At 47.0% G+C, this 22,656-nt stretch overlaps 1 protein-coding gene across 1 annotated transcript; it reads left to right on the top strand.

The window, feature by feature from the left end:
- Positions 1–1,499: 1,499 nt before the first annotated feature.
- On the top strand, positions 1,500–5,298 carry SMIM10L2B (small integral membrane protein 10 like 2B). Its single transcript, XM_035288351.3, has 2 exons — positions 1,500–2,320; positions 3,221–5,298. The coding sequence occupies exon 1, from the start codon at positions 1,716–1,718 to the stop codon at positions 1,950–1,952; it is 237 nt and encodes a 78-aa protein (XP_035144242.1). The 5' UTR covers positions 1,500–1,715; the 3' UTR covers positions 1,953–2,320; positions 3,221–5,298.
- Positions 5,299–22,656: the final 17,358 nt, after the last annotated feature.

Genomic DNA, 22,656 nt, shown 5'->3' with positions numbered 1-22,656 from the left:
TTTCCTCTCTCTATATTAAACATTACCTCAGATGACATAATAGTTTCTGCTTCAACCATCAAACATTATTTTTAAAAAACTCATGGGGAGGATGGTCTATTATATCTACCCCTATATTTACTCATTCCGAATGTTCTTTTTCCTTCCTGAAGTGCCATCATCTTTGCTATTTCTGTTTAGGAATCTTCCTTCTGCCATTCTTTAAGGATAGGTCTGCTATTTACAAATTCTCTTAATCTTCTTTTATCTGAAAATGTCTTTATTTCCACTTCATCCTTAAAGGATGTGCTCATGGATAGAGAATTTGCAGCCCCACCTATTGTCCTAGCTACTCCAGGGGCTGAGGCAGGAGGATCGCTTGAGCCCAGGAGTTCAAGATTGCCATGAGCTATGGCCACACCAATACACTGCAGCCTGGGCAACAGAATAAGACACTTTCTCTTAAAAATATTTAAATTGTGTTTGGCAGCAGGTGGAAAAGGGGACTACCAATCAGCCCTGCTCCACACCATCTCCTTCAGTTTCCTCGATGCTCAGTTTTGACCTTTTTTACATTCCCATGTATGAAGGACTATTGCCCAATCAGTGTATATGAATCTACTGCGTTCCTTCAACGGTTACATGGGATACCATAGAGATGATCAAGTGTGACAGCGAACAGGTATTTTGAGAGTTCTTAAATACCCATGTCAATCTTTCTTGTGAAAACTGGAATGGGGTCGGGTGAATCTACTTCTCGCATTTTTTCAGATGTCATGACCATAACGAAGTGTGAGCATTTCCCTGCTTCATTAAACAGTCTGGAAAACGCTTCTGCGTTTGGATTGGTTTACATTGAATAAAGATTGAATGAAACCACGAAAGGGCTTTTAAACTCACCGGCAAACAAACAGGTCACAAACAAGAGAAAATGAAAACCTGAGACAACCTTGTGCAGCCACCAGGGCAAACAATGAAAGAACAGTGCTTAGAAAGGGAAGGACAACGGGGAAATTAGCTGGTAAAGAGATATATGTGACCAGCAAATATACCAAAAAGGGAAAAAGGTACGCGTGTGGGTTTGGTGGCACTCTGTAGCGCAGTTACTGCACTATGCGGTTTAAAGAGAAATGCGAATAAAAGAAAGGTACAGTGGCTTGGCTGGCCGGTTTTCGGGGGAGACCGTGGGAGAAGAGGGGTGATATGAAAAGGCAGAGGCTTCTGCATGTGCTTTCTGTACCGAATCAGCGTAGCGGTCCAGATTGTCCTCCTCCACTCCCGCCCCAACGAAGAGATGGTGTCAAAGCGATCCCGGGCCGCTCCGCCCTTCAATCCGCTCTGGCCTACAGAGGTGCCCAAAAAGAGGCGGTGCTGTGTGGGCGGGACGGGGACCAGTGGGCAGAGCTGAGCATGCGGGGAGTGTCTAGTAGGCAGGGCCTCGGCTTTGAAGGCCTCACGGCGGCTTCCGTTTGGGGGCGTGGCTACACTAGGGACAGAGCTAGGCTTGGGGCGTGGCCCGCAGTGAGTGGGTGTGGAGGTGGCGGAGCTGTGCGGGCTCGGGGAGGAGGGGCTGAGGCTGCGGCCACCAGAGCCCGGGTTGGTCTGGGAAACCTGGGGGCGAGGCGGACACGTTGCCCTGCGGCCGGCGGGGCGCGTTAGTGCTCTGGTCTGGCAGCCCTGAGGCTCCCGCTCTTGTGGGTCAATCGGTCGTCTGGGCCTGCACGGGGCCCGGGCCCATGGCGGCGTCCGCGGCTCTGTCGGCAGCGGCGGCGGCAGCGGCCCTGTCTGGCCTGGCGGTGCGTCTGTCGCGCTCGGCGGCGGCCCGCGGCTCGTACTGCGCCTTCTGCAAGGGGCTCACGCGCACGTTGCTCACCTTCTTCGACCTGGCCTGGCGGCTGCGCATGAACTTCCCCTACTTTTACATCGTGGCCTCGGTGATGCTCAACGTCCGCCTGCAGGTGCGGATTGAGTGAGCGGCGGCGGCGGCCCGGCTGGAGGGGCACCCTTGTCCCCGTCAGCCCCCGGCCGGGTCCCCGGCATGAAGGACAGCTGGGCCGCGGCGGGGGGCGGAGGCGGGGCAGCACGGGCCCCTGGACTCTAGACCTCCGCCGCCCCGGCACCACCGCCTAGCCCTGGCCGTGGCCCTGGCCCCTGGCCCAGCCCCGGTCTCAGCCCAGGGGTACCAGATCGCGCAGAAACGCACTGAACAGGCCCCTACCGTCGGGCTCCAGAAACTACCTGGGCTCGGCCGACCTGTTGCCTCACATTGGCCAAAGAGGGGGAAGCCGGAAGGAGGGAATTCTGCGACTGCGACTTGACTTTCCAGGCCCGGAGCAGAAAGGTAGGAGGCGACAGGTTGGAATGGGAGAGGGGCGGTGGCTTTGCCCTCCAGATGGCGGGGCACCTTGGTGGTCAGGGAGAAATATGGAAGGCACGGGACAAACCAGCCCAAAAAGCTGTGGAGCCCAGCTGGGGAAAGGAAAGGCAGCCGCAGGCTCTCGCCTCCTCCCCAGTCACGATTCCAGGATAGGGTGAGGGGCGGCCCCCTCCCACCCTGGCCCCAGTGCCGCCTCCCTTTCTGCACAGGCCTGGAGGGTATCCCCTGAACGCTGAGGAATGGAGGGGAATGGGCGGGGGGCGGTCCAGGGAAGGGCCTAGAAGAGCAACAATGCCCCACCCTTTTCCCCCAATTCGGTGGGCATAGGGAGGTCGGTTCTCTTCTAGGCCAAGCCCCACATCTGTTCTCTTCTCAGCCGTCAGCCCTGGGGCTCTCTGCAGCTCCTGCACAGCCCTTGGCCGTAATGCCTCCTGTCCTGTCTTTGGGGCCAGAGGACTGGTCTGTGCCTGGTCCTGATGTCCCTCGTGCCCCCCTGCCTCTCCCTGAGGGCACCCCTCAAGCTCTACATTTGGAAACAGGGAAGAGTGGGAGAGACTCATTCCTACTGTCCCCTTCCCTACAGTCTTGCTCTTCTGCCATGTCATCCCATGCTCCCTAAGGCCCCTAGTAAGGCCTTCCCAGGGCCAGAGTCCCAACCTCTGGCTCCAGATGGCCTCGAGAAGCCCACTGTGTACTGAAGTGATCTGGGAAAAGGAGACCTGCCTGAGCACACAGCAGCTCTCAGCCTGGGCTGGGCAGAGCAGATGGAGGAGGGGCTTGCAGAGGACACCATTCTGGGGGAAGCAAGGACCTCTCTGGTGGCTAGGCAACTCAGGTCCCCATCTATCTTTCTTTCTCTTTCAGGCATTGGCGTTTGTAGACCGTGACCTGCCCCTTCTCTGCCATTGCCTGGGGGCACCTCTGGCCTGAACAGGAGGAGACGAAGGGCCTTCCTAGGAGAGGCACAGCACGGACAAAGGCTCATGAGGCGGGGGTGCCCAATGATCCCGTCCTGGCTCGGGAAGGGAGGCCCGAGTTCCCTGGGAACTGAAATCTGCTAGCAGCACTGTGAAGGAGTGCAATTCCCCCTCCTAATGACAGGGGAAACTGAGGCTTTGGGGAGGTGGGGGATTTGCCCTTGACACGAAAATAGGAGGAGGAGGAATTGAGTGTACCCCTGGGCCTGCAGGCCCCCACACCCCTCCCCAGTCTTCTTCAAGACCTGGCATGGTAGGAAGAGGGAGGGGGAAGCAGAGAGGAAGCATAGGGCTCCTAGTGCACCAAGGGAGACAGGGGCCCGGGGGAGGGAACCTGGGGATCTAGCTTTCCTTGGAGCAGTACGGAAGGTAACAGGGAAGATCAGGAGGACAGACAGCTGAGATGGGAGACAGGAGAGATGGGCCCCAGGACCCCTGTGGAGCCAAGATCTCCCCGACAGAACCTAGTCTCCCCACCCCACCTGGAGCTTCATCAGGGGCTCCTCAGCAGTGAAGTGGCACAAGCCTCCCAGTTCAGTGGCCGAGTGGAGGTGGTGGTGTTGTCGTGGCTCCTGGAAACACGACATAACCAGGAGGTGAGAAGGGATAAACCAGGGGTGGGCCTGGGCTGAGACTCATGGCATGACCCCAATTCTCTCTCCTGAAGCTCGACCCACCATCCTCAGGATCACACAGGAGAATCTCATCCTCACAGATTGGATTGGTCCTGGGGGCCCCCTGGTGTGCTGCTAACTGGTATACCACAATGATCAGGAGCAGCCCAGAGGGGAGCCAGGAAGAGACCCTTGCCCTCACCCTCTATCCCCATTTCTGTATCTCTTACACCGGTACCCCAGGGTCCACGTTCCCAGTTCCTGGGACTGAAAACTGCAGCAGTCGGCCAGCTCCAGGGACAGAGTGGCCCAGCCACTTACCATGTACCCTCCTCAGCTGCCCACTGGACCCAGGTCCTGAATGAAGCTGTCCACCTGCCTGACCCCAGAAGAGGGGACGGTGGCTGCCTTGTGCCCCCTGCAGTCTCCCACAGCTAGGGCCTGATGGTGTGCCTCCTTGTACCAGGTCTCCTGGGAACCCCTGACCCTGCTGGCCCCTCTCATCCACCCCTACTCTGTCCACCTTGGACCCCCATGGGGGCCTGTCAGCCTGCTGATCCCCCCTACAGATCTCTGTGGGCATCCTCCATGGGACAAGAGTGACACAGGGCTGGAGAAGAGGAATGAGGGGCCTCCTGGTGTATGATGCACAGATGTGGCACTTTCAAACCCTGGTGTCACCCTCTGGGTGACTGGATCCCCAGCTCCAGCCTCTTCCTGGGCCAGTGAGGAAGGGTGGAGGAAAGCTCTTCTCTGAGTGCATGCGTGGGAGTGTGGGGGTGCCTGAGCCCTCCCCGTGCAAGAGGCTCGGCTTGGGACCCTGGAAGCTGCTTCCCTACTGGGAGAAATGCATGTCAGAGCCGCAGGGGTCCCTGCCCTCAGAGATCCCCCTCCCACTGCAGGAAGCCCTACCCTATAAGAGGGGCACAGAAGTCCATGTCTGCCCACCCCCAGTGGCTTCTGCTGTGGCTGTATTGGCCTAGAGGGGTGGCTGGGGAGGGGCAGGGCTGAGCCCACAGCATCTGCTCCTGTCCCTGCTTTTTCACTTCTGCTGCCTGAAGTGGTAGCCCCGCCTGCTGCTCCTCCACCTCACTCCCTTCCCCTTCTCGGGGGCCCTTGCTGTGTGACAGGGTCTCCACGCACTTTATTTATTTGCAGTCTGTTTTCCAGGCAGCAGAGCTTCTACAAATGCAGACACCGACCGGAATGACTTACGCTTTTCTGTGTGTGATTCACTGTGTACTGGTCAGCACAGGCTGGCCAGGGAGATGTTCCTGTTTCTGGTGTTGTCACGTCTTGTTTTCTCTAAGTTAAAAGAAAAAATCCTTGATTTAATACACTAAAATCCCAACTGGAGGCCTCCTGTGTCTGGTGGGGGATGCAGTGGCCCCGGGTGGAGAGAGACCCTGTGGTGAGGTCACCGGCTCCCATGGCCAGGAACTGGCAGGGAGAAGCCTCCGAGAGGGAGGGCTTGGGGAGCCTGTGGCAGGGACGGTGTTTCCTGTTCAGAGGCTGTGCTGAGACCCAACATGACCCAGACTACTGCCCCATGAGAAGCAGGCAACAGTGTAGCCTGGCCTAGAGAGGTGGCTGCTTGTCCTGTTTACAACGTCTGTTCAAACGACCCAAAATGTAAGTCCTCTTCCACTTTAGAGTCTGGTGATCAAAAGTGTCCAAGTCAGTAGAATCCTGAGGGTGAACTGCGATGAACTGAACTGAAACAGACTCCATACATGTCATTTTGTGTAGCGCTGAGACAGACACCCTCCCTGCCCGAGGCCACCTCCCACTGCCTCCCTACCAGCCAGGTTACTGCAGAATCTTGGAGAAGATAAAGGACCTAGTCCCGGAAACCTGCTTCCCTACCCTCACCTTGGAGGCAAACTGTGCCATCAGAGCCCCCCTCCCTCGTGACTCCCACAGGAGAGAGCTCCCTAGTGACTGCTCTAAGGGTTGGCAAGCAGGTAGAAGGTGGGAGAGGGAGGGCTGAGGGGAGTGTTAGAGGAAGGCCCACAGGGCCCCTGGAGGGAGGCATCGGAGGACACAGGGAGGTGGCAAAGACTCAGGAATGCAGCCTGGTTTAGGGGCCCTGGGGGCACTCCTGTTGCTAAGGGCTACCTAGGGGTCAGAGCACCCTCACAAGGAGGACCCCTCCAAAAGCACTGGTGCCAACACCCTATGGTATCTTCCACCACAGGAGAAATGGGCCCCAGGCCCTGAGCTTCCCTCCCCTTTGTCTAGATGGTCCTCTTCAATCCCTGATGGTCCCACTCCCACTCCAGGGATGAAGTGACTTGGCAAACCAAGATGGAGGATGATCCTCCCAGAGCCTGGCTCCAAGAGTTCCTGAAGAGAGAGGACCACCCCTCCCATCCCTGCTACAGAGGAAGGGAAGGCAGGAAGGCCAGTTCTCCTCTGATGGGAGCCCAGGAGACCTGAGCCCTGAGCCCTGAGCCCAGCTCTTCCACTTCCTACTGTGTGGTGCCAGGCAAACTGTACAACCTCAAGTTTTTAGTAAGGCTCCTTTGGGATGCTTGTAAGCAGCAAATATGATGATGTCTGTTCAATGTTTGTCATCTGATCTCGCCTGGAGCAGCCTTGTTACTGTGGGGAAAAGGAACCGAGTGAAGGGAACGGACCTCTCATGAGAGCCTGCCATGTGCCAGGCGCATTCTAGGTGCTTTGCATTCTAATCTCATGATAATCCCACAACCACCTAACCATTATCCCCATTTTACAGAGAAACCAAGGACAGGAACCAAGTCTGAAATAGAACCCCAAGCAGAAGCTCTTTTCCTGAGCTCCCAATCCTCCCTGGAGAGGCAGAGAATTGGACTGGAGTAGTGGTGGAATGGAATGCCAGAGAATTGGGCTGGAGTAAGGGTGGAAGATGATCTTGTTCTTTCTGGGTGGGATGCAGGAGGCAGATAAGAAACCCAGGTGCAGCTGGGTGCGGTGGCTCGTGCCTGTAATCCCAGCACTTTGGGAGGCTGAGGCAAGCAGATCACAACGTCAGGAGTTCAAGACCAGCCTGATCAACATGGTGAAACCCTGTGTCTACTAAAAATACAAAAATTAGTCGAGTGTGGTGGTGCACACCTGTAGTCCCAGCTACTTGGGAGGCTGAGGCAGGAGAATCGCTTGAACCTAGGAGACAGAGTTTGCAGTGAACCGAGATCGTACCACTACACTCCAGCCTGGGCAACAGAGGGAGACCCTGTCTCAAAAAAAGAGAAAAGAAAAGAATCCAAGGCTTGGAGGGGGGACAGACCTGGGGGCCTTCTCTAAATGGAGCTCCCCTGTGGGAGCAGCTGGGGCCACCCTGAGATGGGTTCACCTGATTTTTCTCCATCCTACCTCCAGAGATTGATTGTGAGCTAAGAGACTGAGTCAGAAGGCAAGAGAGCAGCTAAGCAGGCAGTTCTGGGGGCACCAGAGCAAATACATTGAGAAATGGGAAATATAAAGAGCATGCAAAATCCCATCCTACTCCTATTCACCACACCCCCAAGGGAAACTGCTGTGTTTTGGAAAAGTTTCTACTTTGTGTTGGTAGAGGGAAGAAGAAAGAACATACTACTTTGAAACTTTCTCCTCCCACTTCATATTTATGTTTCCATGTTTATTTTTCTATATTCAAAGCCACCTAGTAGTCTCTTATATGAAGGTATCATGCATTTCTCAATGCGTCTTTGTTATTTCCCATTGTTGTTTATTTGGGGAGTTTGCTTTTTTGGTTGTTGATGACGTTTGGTTTTCTTTCTATTGCTTTCTTTTTATAAACATTGCAGTAACAGATAAGTTGTACCTCATGAAAATTAAAAACTTTTGTGCATAAGAGTCACTATCAAGACAGTGAAAACACATCCTACAGAGTGGGAGCAAATATTTTTAAATGTGTATCTGCTAAGAGACTTGTATCCAGAAATATAAAAATAACTCTAGCTACTTAACAAAAAAGACAACCCAATCAAAATATGGGCAAAGACTTTCAATATGTATTTCTCCAAAGAAGGGATACAACTGTCCATCAAGCACATAAAGAAGCTCATGTCATTAGTCATTAGGAAAATGCAAATCAAAACCACAATGAGCTACCACTTCACCCTGACCCACTTCACGCATTAGGATGGGTATTTATTTATTTGAGACAGAGTCTTGCAATGCCCAGGCTGGAGAGCAGTGATGCAATCTCAGCTCACTGCAACCTCTGCCTCCTGGGTTCAAGTGATTCTCATGCCTCAGCCTCTCAAGTAGCTGGGATTACAGGTGTATGGCACCACACCTGGCTAATTTTTACATTTTTTGTAGAGACAGGTTTTGCCATGTTGGCCAGGCTGGTCTTGAACTCCTGGCCTCAAGTGATCAACCCTCCTTAGCCTCCTAAGGTGCTGGGAATACAGGCATGAGTCACCATGCACAGCTCAATTAAAAAAAAAAAATAACAAGTGATAGGATGTAGAGAAATTGGAACCCTTATTTATTACTAGTGGGCACATTAACTGGTACAGCAGCCACTGTGGAAAACAGGTGGTTCCTCAAATAGTTAAACCTAGAATTGTCCTATAGCCTGGCACTTCTACTCCTAGGTACATAATCAAAGGACTGAAAGCCGGCACTCAAATAAATATTTGTACATGAATTTTCATAGCAGCACTATTTACAATAGCTAGAAGGTAGAAACAACCCAAATGTCTATCAACTGATGAACAGATAAACAAAACTTGGTATATTTGTACACTGGAATATGATTCAACCCAAAAAAACTCACAAGGAAGTATTTGATACATATTACAAGAGAAAATATTACGCTAAGTGAAAGAAATCAGACACAAAAAAGATTACATATTTTATGATTCCGTTTATATGAAATGTCCCAAATATGTAAATTCATAGAGGCAGAAAGCAGATTAGTGGTTGCCATGGCCTAGGGGAGGGGAGGATGGAGAGTGGCTGCTTAATGAGTACAAGGTCTCCTTTTAGGGAGATGAAAATGTTTTGGAACTGATAGTGGTGATGGTTACACAACATTATGAATGTAATAAATGCCACTGAATTATGCATTTCAAAGTGGTTGATTTTATGTTATGTGGATTTCAACTCAATAATGACAACAAAATGTACTGACACACTTCATTATCTCACCACTGGGCCTCTTTCACAGATGAACTTCTTTCCTGGCCTTTCATTCAATCCCCTGCAGCCCTTGTCCTGATCCTGTATTATAAAAAGCTTACAAAAGTGCCCCATCCCATTAGTTCCCAAGTAATCCTCACCCTCAATTTTTCCCCCATTGGGGTGGCTCTGAAAATGGGAATCTCTAGTGAATGATGGGATCATTGAGTATTGATCCGGCCAAATTCTTCAACTGCCTGACCAGTGCAGAACAGCAGAGACTTCTTGACTCTTCCTCCTGGCCTGCTGTTTCAGAGAAAAAACAGCATTCCTTTCCCACCCCGGCAGTCTCACCCACACTGCCTTTAGTCTGGGCTCCTGGTTTTATCCCTGGGGTCTTCTCCTTAGATATGGATGTCCTGGCCTTATAGTTATATTTGGATGCCACAAACATATTAATGCCCAACCCCTCTGGATGCAACCCTACATCATCTCACATTCCCAATTCCTCCTAGAAAGAAGATCAAGGTTCAAGCAGGACCCCAGGCAGCAGAGCGCAGCCGAGGGTCAGTCATTTGCCACAATGCTTCAAATATGACATTGATGGAGAGCAGACATTGAGTCTGTATTAGTCCATTCTCACACTGCTATAAAGTAATACCCAAGACTGGGTGATTTATAATGAAAAAAGGTTCAACTGACTCACAGTTCTGCATTGCTGGGGAGGCCTCAGGAAACAATGTGTGGAAGGGGAAGCAAACACATTCTTCTTCACAAGGTTGCAGGAAAGAGAAGTGCTGAGTAAAGGGGGAAAAGCCCCTTATACAACCATCAGATCTCATGAGAACTCACTGACTATCATGAGAGCAGCATGGAGATAACCAAGCCCATGATTGACTTACCTCCCAAGGGTCCCTTCCACCACATGTGGGGATTATGAGAACTACAATTCAGGATGAGATTTGGGTGGGGACACAGTCAAACCATTTTATTCCACCCTTGGTCCCTCCCAAATCTCATGTCCTCACATTTCAAAACACAATCGTGCCTTTCTAACAGTCTCCCAAAGTGTTAGTTCATTCCAGCATTAACCCAAAAGTCCATGTCCAAAGTATCATCTGAGACAAGGCAATTCCCTTCTACATAAGAGCCTGTAAAAATGAAAGCAAGTTAATTACTTCCTAAATACAATGTGAGTATAGGCATTGGGTAAATACACCCATTCTAAATCAGAGAAATCTGCCAAAACGAAGGGGTTACAGGCCCCATGCAAGTCCGAAATCCAATAGGGCAGTCATTAATCCTTTAAGTTACAAAATGATCTCCTTTGACTATGTCTCATATCCAGGTTACGCTGATGCAAGAGGTGGGCTCCTATGGCCTTGGGCAGCTCTGCCTCTGTGGCTTTACAGGGTACAGCCCTGCTCCCAGCTGCTTTCACAGGCTGGCATTGAGTGTCTGTGGCTTTTTCAGGCACACGGCGCAAGCCGTCAGTGGATCTGCCATTCTGGGGTCTGAAGTCTGGGGGATGGTGGCCCTCTTCTCACAGGTCCACTAGGCCGTCAGCAAGCCAAAGAACCAAGAAAGCTGGTGTTGTAACTCAGTCCAAAGTTAAAGGCCTGAGAACCAGAGTAAGTCCTGGGGTCTGAAGACCCCAAAACCATGAGCTCTTATGTCCAAGGGCAGGAGAAGACAGCTTATGCCAGCTCCTGAAAAGAGAGTGGATTGGTCTTTATCCCATCCTTTTGCTCTATTTGGGCCTCCAAGGGAGGTCCATAATGCCAACCTACAAAAAAAATCAAGGGATTAGAACATTGACAACAAGAGATTCTTCTAAAAGTTCACTGAATCAACAGAGAAACTACCTCTTACTTTTTATATTTATAAAAATATGGAAAATCTTTCAAATTAATTGGTAGTCTGCAGTCTAACATTCTGCTCCATTGCTGTTAACATTTCTTAAACCAGTACACTAGCATGAGTGATGAATGTCATCATCAGAATCTCTCCTTCCCACTCTTGTTCCCTGGGTAGGTGCATCTCAACTCTATCATTAGTTCTTTGATGACAATCAGTTGCCTGGAGTATTTATTTTAGGCCAAATCATCACCCCGGGGTATTTTCTAAGGTGGGGGTGACTAATTCATTTTTTGCAAATGGATATCCTGTTGAACTAGCAGTTTTATTTTCCAACTATACTATTCTATTGCTTTATCAGAAGTCAAGTAACCCTATGTGTGTGAGTCTATTCCTGGATGCTCTACATTTTATTCCACAGGAGTATAACAATGTAAATGTCATTTTTCCAGATAGTCCATTTCCCTGTCAAATTTATAGAGAAATCTTATTGTCTTGTTTAAATGGTGTTGGCTTTCTCAAATTTATCTTTTATTTATTAGAGTTTACTTTGGAGCTGGCCTGGTTGTTACATCACACCCAGGAATTGGCACCAAGAGATGTGCTGGAGCCAACGACTGTGCCCTTCATACTTCCATGAGAACTTTGACCTCCTCTTGATGCTCCAGAAACTGAGCCCTGTCAGGGGAAGTATTCATTAGCAGAGAGAACATGCCCTGTAGAGCAGAAAACAGTTATCTTAGGTAGAGTGACCACAACTGTATAATGCAGGAAGCAGACCAAAACATCTGGACAGTTCAAAGAGAAATGAATAACCATTCAACAATTGGAATTGGGTTCATCGCAACAGTGATCACTACCCACTTATATATAATATAGTCATTTTAATATATTAATCACAGGTGAGGACAGTTTGAAGACCTTTTCAGAAATGCACAATCTCAGGAAGTTCACATACCAAGACTCATTCAGGGAAACTACTTAAAGATGTATTATTGGCCAAATGGGGAGGAAAAGGAACCTTGAGAGTGTAGGGACTAACAGGAAAGTGGAAAAGTATCAGAATGACAGCTTGTGATAAGTCTGGATGGCAACAATGCTGTTAGAGGTGCACGGTTGGAAGGATCCACAAGGAACTCCACTGTACAAAAAGAGGAGTGAGGGTTAATAGAAGAAATATTATGCCTGAAGGTCTACATGCTAATTCTTAACATTCAGAATTATTCAGTCTGATGGCAACACAAGTCCTGAACACACACTCTGTTAACCTAGTGCCACCCTTCAAGAGAACTGGAATGGATTTACAACGGAAATAACTGGCGGAAAATATTTACATAGCACAATATTCTTTAGGGATTTACCACAGAAATCCTAGGAATTGAGTCTTCACTACTGTGATTTCCATATTATAAACTGCATCCATAGGCCACTTAATGTCTGCCAACTGCTCCTGAATACTCCATTCACTCCCTCTGGGCACTCATTTCAGACAGCTTCATTTAACACATCTTGCCCAGCTTCCTGACTAGAGTTGTATCTCCTTTGCCCCTTTAACTCAATATGGTTCTGGAGTTTAAGACATTTAAGTGGCCTGTGAATATTGTTCTGATCTGTTCTGGTGTGATAGAAGAGAAGCTGCATTCATAAACATTTAAAACATCGGTGCCAATAACTAAAGATCCAGTTTCTACTCTTCTTCCATGTCTATACAGTTTGTGGATTTTTATATCCTCCACCCCACTCTCCACCACCCAAACCTAGACCCTGCTTTACTTATGCGCTTTGGGTTTTTATTTTTTCTGCTTTGTTTTGTTTTGTTTTGTTGAGAGAGAGTCTTTCTGTGGCCCAGGCTGTAATGCAGTGGCACAATCTCGGCTTACTGCAACCTCCACCTGTTGGCTTCAAGTGATTCTCCTGCCTAAAGCATCTTGAAGAATTAGAATTCACAATAAAATTTACTGGCCAGGCAGAGTGGCCATGCCTGTAACCCCAGCACTTTGGGAAGCCAAGGCAGGAGTACTGCTTGAGCTTAGGAGTTGGAGACTAACGTGGGAAGCATAGCAACATCACGCTACAAAAAAATATTTTAAAAACTTAGCCAGGTGTGGTGGCACACACCTGTAATCCCAGCTACTCGGGAGGCTGAGGTGGGAGTATTGCTTGAGCCCAGGAGATCAAGGCTGCAGTGAGCTATGACGGTGCCACTGCACTCCAGCCTGGGCAATGAATGAGACTCGTACCCAAATAAATTAATAAATAATAAAATTTACCTCTAAAATGTTTATTTAATTAAATTATAATTATATTACAATTACTATCAAAACATGAAGAAAATCAGAATTAGCTCAAAAAATTGTCAAGTATAAAATGCTGAAATTGAATTTTAGCAAGGGGCATTTAAGATGTGCCACCCTGATGAGTTTTCATACAATTCGTCCTGAGAGGGTTCAAGGAAGTAGAAAGGCAATAAGGATATCCAGAAGAGATCTGTATATATTAGCACTGGAAAGCTGAAGCATAGTAACCATACATATAAAATTGTGAAGGGAAAAAATCAACCAGTTCATTGGTGAAACTCTTTAAAATGCTGTTAAGTGAATAAATAAATAAATAATATGATGTTGGCAAAACAGAAAGTGGTCACAAAGATTGGAGGAAAAGCATAATCTACAAACATCATAATGAAAATGCTAAAATTTTTACTCAAAATATACAGAAGTATAATTAAATAAGCAGAAATATGTATTTCACCTTCCGTCATGAGAAGTGAACCATTCCTATTAAAGCCATTTTTAAAAACATTCCTATTCTTTTGCCTCAGTCTTGAGCTCTAGCTAGCAGCCTGACTTGTGTGCTTCTGTATCTTCGGTAATCTCCAGTCACCAACAATGGTGTGTGGGCTCTTCTGGGACCCACTGTGACACGCAGCACAGTCACAAGCAACTATAATGGTGAAATTTAAGATGGCTGGTTAAAATTAAGACACAATCAAGAAAATGACTCATACCCCAATGGAGATGGAAGAAGATAGTAAAGATGAGGACATGTGAGATGATAAAGAGAGCAATGAAGAAGAGCTTATTATACCTCAGGGGGAAAAGGCAATAAGACACAACTCCATCATAAGCAACAAGGTTGCAGTTGCCACACCTGTCAAGAAAGCAGCTGTCATCCCAGGCAAAATGGCAGCAGATATGTCAGCCAAGAAGATAGTTGTGCTGGGCAAAGCAGCAGTAATATGTGGCAAGAAAGAAGCCACACTGGGAAAAGCAGCCAAGGCAACCACTGGCTATAAGGGAAACACCACTCAAGCTAAGCAGGCAAACAATAGCAAGAATGCCAAGAAGGCAGACAGTGATGAGGAAGATGATGAAGACAGGAAGATGATGTGGATGATGATGAATATGCACCAGAAGTGATGAAAGCAGTAGCAGCTGTCCATAAATCAGAGGATGAAGATGATGAGGAAAACAAAGATGACAAAGACAGCAAGGAGGACAAAGGTAATGAAAGGAAAATAACTCTGAACAAGATGCAATGACTTTTCTATAATTTTGATACGAATGAAAATTCATGCAAAATCTCTCCCTGTGAAGACCGAAAGCATGGTTGAGGACAAGGAGGATGAAGGGGACAGGGATGATGACGAAGATGATGAAAACAATGAGGAAGATCATGAAGATGAGGAAAATGAGGAGGAAGACAGTAACAATGATGAGGAAGAGCCTGCAAAGAAACACCCGGAAAATGGAAGAAGAAAATGTTCAAACAGCAACCAGCTTCCAAAGCCAAGAAATAGAAAGTGGATGTCAGCATTCATGGATCCTAGGAGCTTAGCTGTGTGAATTTTGAATCTTCTGACCTGGAAAAAGCTTTGGAACTCACTGGTTCAAAAGTGTTTGGCAATAGAATTTAAATAGGGAAACCAAATAGAAAAAATAAGATTGAAACTCCATTAGACTTTTATTCAAAATTCTGCCTTGTAGTCATTCAGGATGAATTTAAAGAAGTGTTTGAAAATTCTGTGACAATCAGATTAGTCAGCAAGGATGAAAAGAGCAAAGAGATATCCTACATTGAATTTAAGACAGAAGCAGATGCAGAGAAAACCTTGGAAGGAAAACAGGGAACAGAAGTCAAAGGGAAGTATATTCCCCTCTACTAAACCAGAGAAATAGATCAAAATAAGGACTATAGAGGTGGAAAGAGTACCTCTTGGATTAGTACAATGGAAACTGATTTTAAAAACACCTCTTCTGAGGAACGATCCAAGATGGCTGATCGCTAACATCTCGGGATTGCAGCTCCCAGTGAAAGCGCAGAGAACGAGAGGATGCCACACTTTCAGACAAATTTTGGTCGCTCACGGAGCAGAAGATTCCCAGTGGAGGAGCTGCACGGGTCGCCAGCGCGACTCTTGTGGCCGGCGCAGCGGTTTTGCCGGCACCTCGGCGCGGCAGCCCTTGGTGCAGAGTAAACGGGACTGGTTCCCCTTCTGACCAACATTTGGAGCTCCAGGAAGGCAGAATCGCCTATTACGGACTCAAGAAGGAAGCCAGACTGGAGATTCCCAGGCAGAAAAGCACCTGTTTTGGCTGGCGCAGTGGGTTGCTCATATTTCGGCCCTGGGAATTAACAACTTGGACGTCCACTCAGACACCTAATTTGAAAGTTGGTAATTACAAAGACGACAGGTGGATAAATTTACAATGATGGGAAGAAACCATCCTATTGCTGTCTTGATTCCTGCCCAAATTAATCCTATTGCTCATTTATTTCTGACATTCCTGGACCTTATGAGATTATAGATGGTGACCCCTAGAGGGGCAGTGGTGGTCAGTATACATTCACCTCATTGCAAGCTTTTAATATACAAGGGAAAGCTACTCCTAAAAACAGGTAGCTCCCCAGAGAGTCAGGAGTGGTTATGGGGTGGGACTTCTTCTTATTCATGGCCACAGACAGAAATAAGCCCAGTTGGGGTACAAATTGAAGTCCTATGAGATGCAATGCATATCCTTTGTTACCCAGTCGTGTCTACAGATATATTTCCCTTGCTCCACTGGGGGTAGTCAAACATCCCTTGTTTTCCAGAAGGGGTCAGTACTCCTGTCTTCCTAGATTAGGCAGTTGTTTTTCCCTTGCATGTTCTGATCGAGGAGGAAGCACCATATGTGGTTTTCTCTCTTACAAGTGGGATTCCATTTACCTCTCTGTGGCCTCAGGACTTTGACAACTAGGATTGGATCAGAGCATGTCAGGGAATCTTCCACTTCTGTGTCATTAACACAACAATGAGTGCAAAACATAGTGTCATCAGGACACTTGAAGTTTAGGTACCCAAACTCCCAGGTCAGGGTAATGGTGGTTGTGGGGGGCGGGGCCAGTGGTTAGGACAAATTCATTAAGTGAAGAGTTACTCAAGGCTCCTCTGTGGAGATGGTAAGCTGTCCAGTGGGTACCTTAAAGGACCTCAGGCCTTGTCAATCCTCTGTTCTCTCAGCTATTATGGGTCTGGGTGGCTCAGACTCTCTTTCAAGCCTGGGGCAGTCCTTCCTTCGTGTTCCTCTGACTTATAGGCACATTGATTTTGGCCCAGGGGCCAAGAAGTCAGAGGCTTTCATCTGGGCATCCCAAACACCACTCTTGCAACACTTTCTTGGTATTGGTAACCCTAAGGCAGTACAGGGCCTAAAGTAGCCATGAACAGTAGTAGCACTTTTGGCTATTATTTTGGTTTTCACCTCTTTCTCCACATTGTCCCTATTATTGTAAATTACAAAGGCCATGTTTAAAAGCTGGCTCATGGGGATTTGGGGTCCTATTGCTGCCTTATGTAAATTCTTCCTAATGTCAGAGACAGATTCAGTATAAAATGCACACCCAGGAGAGCTCATCCTTCCAAGGAGTCAGGGTCTGCATTAGTATATTTCCTGAGGATCTCCACTAAGTGGCCCTGAAATACAGTGGTATTTTCATATTTTCCCTGAGTTACTTCTCTAACCTTGTCATAAATAATTGGTTTAACCACACACTTTTTCATACCTTCTATTAAACAAGTTAGCATGTGTGTTTGAGCTCTTGGGAACCCGTCTGGGAATCCCATTAAAGGTGCAAATAAGGAACTGCATCTCCACCCACATTATAAATGGCATGGCCTTGGATATTACTGCCCACTCCATCTGAAAATTCACGGGTAATACCTAGAATCCTTTGTTTCTCCTCTATGGTACAGCAAGTGGATAATAATATGCACAAGTCATGCCAAGTTAATTCAGAGGACATGGTAAATGTATCAAACTACTCTATAAACTTCCATGGATCCTCCAAAAACCAACCAAATTTCCCCTTGCATAAAGCCAAATTTGATACAGAAAATGGTAGTTATACTCTGATTGTTCCCCCGTCTCTATCAGCTACCTCCCACAATGGAGACATGTTCATTTTTAGGGGCTATGGGGTCCCACTCTTGGTGGTACTGGTTGGGCTTACTTCCTCAGGCAACAGGGGTATAGGCTAGGGCTAGTTGGATAAGGGAGAGAGGTACCTGATGACGTTAGGATGGAATCCTGTGCTGGAGAAGTGGCAGAATTCCCCTCAGAACTGCAGGACTGTGGAGGCTCCATGGGGGGGTGTGGACCTCCCAGTGGGAGCAGGTAGGAGGGGGTCATCTATGATATCTAGCACAGCTTCTTGGTGCCTGGAAGTAACATGAGACCAACACATTCTACAGCTATCCCTTAGATCAGGATCCTGGTAGAGGGCATTTAAAAGCCGAGAGAGATCCAAGATGGCCGTCTAGCAGCAGCTCAGGGTTGCAGCTCCCAGTGAAGGCACAGGGAGTGAATGGACGCCAGACTTCCAGACGAATTTTTGTTGCTTACAGACCAGGAGATTCCCAGCAGAGGAGCCCCATGGGTCGCCAGAGCGTCTCTTTCGGCCGGCGTGGCTGTTTTGCTGGCATCCCAGTGCGGCGGTTCTCAGTGTGGAGTATACGGGACTGTGTGCCCTTTTAGTTGGCGTATGGAGCTCTGAGAAGGCAGACTCACCCATTCAGCTGATTGGGAGGGTGACTGAAGAAAGGAGCCAGACCGGGAGATTCCCAGGCAGAAAAGCGCCACAAATCTCAGTGCAGCTGTTTCAGCCGGCGTGGTCGCCACACAGGAAATTGCATAGATCCCAGCACCTTTTTGGCAGGCGACTGGGGCACCTGAGAGAGAATTGACCATTCAATTAGGAAAAGAAAGAAAGGGGGCTCTGAGGCAGGGAGCCAGGTGATCAGGCTCGGCTGGTCCCACCCCCACAAGAAAACAATTGGAAACACCGATGGTTGAGAGTTTCACAGCAAGCACAGCTTGTTGGGGAGGGGCCTCCGCCAAAGGAAAACAAAGAAACAGAAATTACATCATCAGCAACAAGCTGGACGTCCACTCAGAGACCCAATCTGAAAGTCAGCAATTACAAAGACGACAGGTGGATAAATCCACAAAGATGGGAAGAAACCAGCGAAAAAAGGCTGAAAACATCCAAAATCAGAATGCCTCTCCTCCTTCAGGGGATCATAGCTCCTCATCAGCGAGGAAACAAGGCCTGATGGAGAATGAGTGTGATGAATTGTCAGGATCAGGCTGCAGAAGGTGGATAATGAGAAACTTCTGTGAGCTAAAAGAACATGTTCTAACCCAATGCAAAGAAACTAAGAACGATGAAAAAAAGTTTGACAAAATGGTAATGAGAATAGACAATTTAGAGAGGAATATAAGTGAATTAATGGAGCTGAAAAACACAACATGAGAACTTCACGAAGTATGCACAAGTTTCAACAGTCAAATTGATCAAGCAGAACAAAGGATTTCAGAGGTCGAAGACCAACTCAAAGAAATAAAATGAGAAGACAAGATTAGAGAAAAAAAGGATAAAAAGGAATGAGCAAAGTCTCCAAGAAATATGGAACTATGTGAAAAGACCTAATCTATGTTTGATAGGTGTACCTGAATGTGATGAAGAGAATGAATCCAAGCTGGAAAATACTCAAGATATTATCCAGGAAAATTTCCCCAACCTAGCAAGGCAGGTCAATATTCAATTCCAGGTAATACAGAAAATACCACAAAGATATTCCTCAAGTAGAGCAACCCCAAGGCACATAATCATCCGATTTACCAGGGTTGAAATGAAGGAGAAAATGCTAAGGGCAGCCAGAGAGAAAGGTCAGGTTTCCCACAAAGGGAAGCCCAACAGACTCACAGCAGATCTCTCAGCAGAAACCCTACAAGCCAGAAAAGAGTGGGGACCAATATTCAACATCCTTAAAGAAAAGAACTTTCAACCCAGAATTTTATATCCAGCCAAACTAAGCTTCACAAGCAAAGGAAAAATAAAATCTTTTGTGAACAAGCAAGTAGAGATTTCATCACCACCAGGCCTGCTTTACAAGAGCTTCTGAAAGAAGCACTACACAAAGAAAGGAACAAGCAGTATCAGCCTTTCCAAAAATATACCTAAAAGTAAAGAGCATCAACATAATGAAGAATTTACATCAACTAATGGGCAAAACAGCCAGCTAGCATCAAATGGCAGTATTAAACTCACATATATTATTATTAATCCTAAATTTAAAACGACTAAATCCCCCAATCAAAAGACACAGACAGGCAAATTGGATAAAAAGCCAAAACCCATCTATATGCTGCATCCAGACCCATCTCACATACAAGGATACACAAAGACTCAAAACAAAGGGATGGAGGAAGATTTATCAACCAAATGGAGGGCAAAAATAAATAAATAAATAAAAAGCAGGAGTTGCAATTCTCGCCTCTGATAAAATAGACTTCAAAGCAACAAATATCAAAAGAGGCAAAGAAGGACATTACATAATGGTAAAAGGATCAATGCAACAAGAAGAGCTAACGAGCCTAAATATATACGCACCCAATACAGGAGCACCCAGATACATAAGACAAGTTCTTAATGACTTATAAAGAGACTTAGACTCCCACACAATAATAGTGGGAGACTTTAATACCACATTGTCAATATTAGACAGATCAACGAGACAGAAAATTAACAAGGATATCCAAGACTTGAACTCAGACCCAGAACAAGTAAACGTAATAAACATTTATAGAACTCTCCACCCCAAATACACAAAACATACATTCTTATCAGTACCACATCACATCTACTCTAAAAGTGACCATGTAATTGGAAGTAAATCACTCCTCAGCAATTGCATAGCATTTCACAGGTTTAAATGAAATATTGGTTGGCTGCTTGTTTGTTATTTTCCTCCCTTATTCCTTCCTGTCTCCATTGTTAAGCACAATTATTGGCATAAAAGAGGTTTTCAACACCCATTTTTAGACTGCATTCTAGCCTGGACAATAAAGCAACACTCCCGTTCTCTCTCTGTCTTTCTCTTCCTCTTTCTTTCTCTCTTTCATTCTTTTTTTTTTTTTTTTTTGAGATGGAGTTTCTCTCTTCTTACCCAGGCTGGAGTGCAATGGCGTGATCTCGGCTCACTGCAACCTCCACCTCCTGGGTTCAGGCAATTCTCCCACCTCAGCCTCCTGAGTAGCTGGGATTACAGGCATGCACCACCATGCCCAGCTACTTTTTTGTATTTTTAGTAGAGACGGGGTTTCACCATGTTGACCAGGATGGTCTCAATCTCTTGACCTCGTGATCCACCAGCCTCAGCCTCCCAAAGTGCTGGGATTACAGGCATGAGCCACCGTACAAGCCTTTTTTATTTTTTTTCTTTCTTTCTCTCTTTCTTTCTTTTTCTTTTTTTCTAAAAATAAATAAATAAATAAAAGCCTTCACATAAGGAACTTCTCCCTGTTTTCCTTCTTTTTTTACAGAATAAGTCTAATTGTAAAATAGTATTATTTTTTAATGTAAAGAACTATTTTTAGACCAAATTTCCTGGTCTCCCAATTTGTATTAGACCCAAATAATGTTGCAATGGAAAATGAGTTATTTTCCTCTTTATAGTCTCTAATTTGAATTTGTTCCAATTGCCTAAAAGACACCCTACTGATGAGTCCTCCAGGATGCTCACCATTGTTCCCAATGTCCAATAAAAATCTGTACAGGAGGTTTTCAAGTTTGCATAAGTCTAGCAAGAGCCTTACTTTCCCTTTCAAATTCTCACCTCCTTCAGAGAAGGTATAAGTATAGGTAGCAAAGCATTACAAAAGTAGATTATTAGATATGAGTGGGCAGTAGAATGATGGGTCTGAATTCCAAAGAGAGTGAAGAAAGCATTTCAGTTTGGGCAAAGAAGGGTTAAAAACAATAGAAAGTGATTGTGGAAGGAAGAAAGAGTATGGGTGAAAGGCGTGGCTCAAAGGGAGACCTCAGAGACCCTCAGGTACTGGATAATCACCCAGCAATAGGGACACCAAATAATGTGTTCAGGAGGCCACTCATCCACTGCTGTGGGTACTCATCCGTCAGGCCAGGGGTCTGGGAACCCCTGGTCCCTTCAACTAAGAGTCCAAGATGGGCTTGAGCAAGGCAGTTTATTGGACAGAAAGGAAGATGGCACGCAGGGAGAGGCCTACAATTGGCTGTTATGGAAAAATGATAATTTCCAACTTCAGTGCAGTAAAAAACAAGACTGTACTAGTCCATTCTCACACTGCTATAAAGAACTACATGAGTCTGGGTAATTTATAAAGAAAAGTGGTTTAATAGACTCCCAGCTCCTTAGGCTGTGGAGGAAGCATGGCTGGGAGGCCTCAGGAAGCTTACAATCATGGCACAAAGTGAGAGGGAAGCAAGCATATCTTATCATGGCAGACCATGAGAGAGAGAGAGAGTAATGGTGGAGGTGCCACACACTTTCAAACAACCAGATTTCATGAGAACTCATTCACTATCACAAGAACAGCAAGGAGGAAATCTGCCCCCATGATCCAATCACCTCCCACCAGGTTCCTCCCCCAACATTTGGAATTACAATTCAACATGAGATTTGGATGGGGACACATACCCAAACCCTATCAAAGACCAAGGTTCTCCAAAGGGAAAGGGGCTATTTAACTCACAATCCAAGAGGGAATGCAAATGTCAAAAACCCCAGAGCATCCAGGGGGCAAACAACAGCACAATGCAAAAAACCCAACACACCCAAGTAACAGCCATTAAGGATCCTCTCCCTAATGCCCCAAAAAATAGCACTAAAGGAGAAAGGATCGAGAAAAGGGGCGACAAGAATGTAGGTGGTCAGGCATGCTTCTCTCCTGAGCACCCAAATGATGAGGGACTTTGAATTGACCACCTAGCCAGAGGCCTTATTTCCTGGTTTACCTGATATTGAAGGAGGGGCAGAGGGGACACTCACCCATCCTTAGATGCCTAAATGGTGCTGACCAGTCTCCAGTGTGGGGCCTGGGTGAAGGTCTCCCCAGGTTCCACCAGCTCGCACAGGTTCAGCTGTTAAGAAGGTCCAGCTCACACACCAGTGACCTGCCAGCCAAGACAAGACAGTCGGTCTCACACAAGGTGGCAGCACTGCGCAGCCACTGGCCCGTCCACACAGCTCTGCTGCCTCTACCTGTCAGGAAAGATGATGGCTCTGAAAAGAGCCTTTGACTAGTGTTACAGCTCTTGAGCATTAGCGGCTCTTCAGTGTTATAACCTCTGTGTTACAGTTCTTGCAGCCTCAATCACAGATCATCTCGCTGTCTCTTGCCATTTGCTATCTCATCTCCTCTCACTGTCTTGC

Source organism: Callithrix jacchus, chromosome X (assembly GCF_049354715.1).
Source record: "Callithrix jacchus isolate 240 chromosome X, calJac240_pri, whole genome shotgun sequence".
NCBI lineage: Eukaryota > Metazoa > Chordata > Mammalia > Primates > Cebidae > Callithrix > Callithrix jacchus.
Note: the sequence above shows the minus strand (reverse complement) of the source record. Positions and strands in the feature narration are given on the sequence as shown.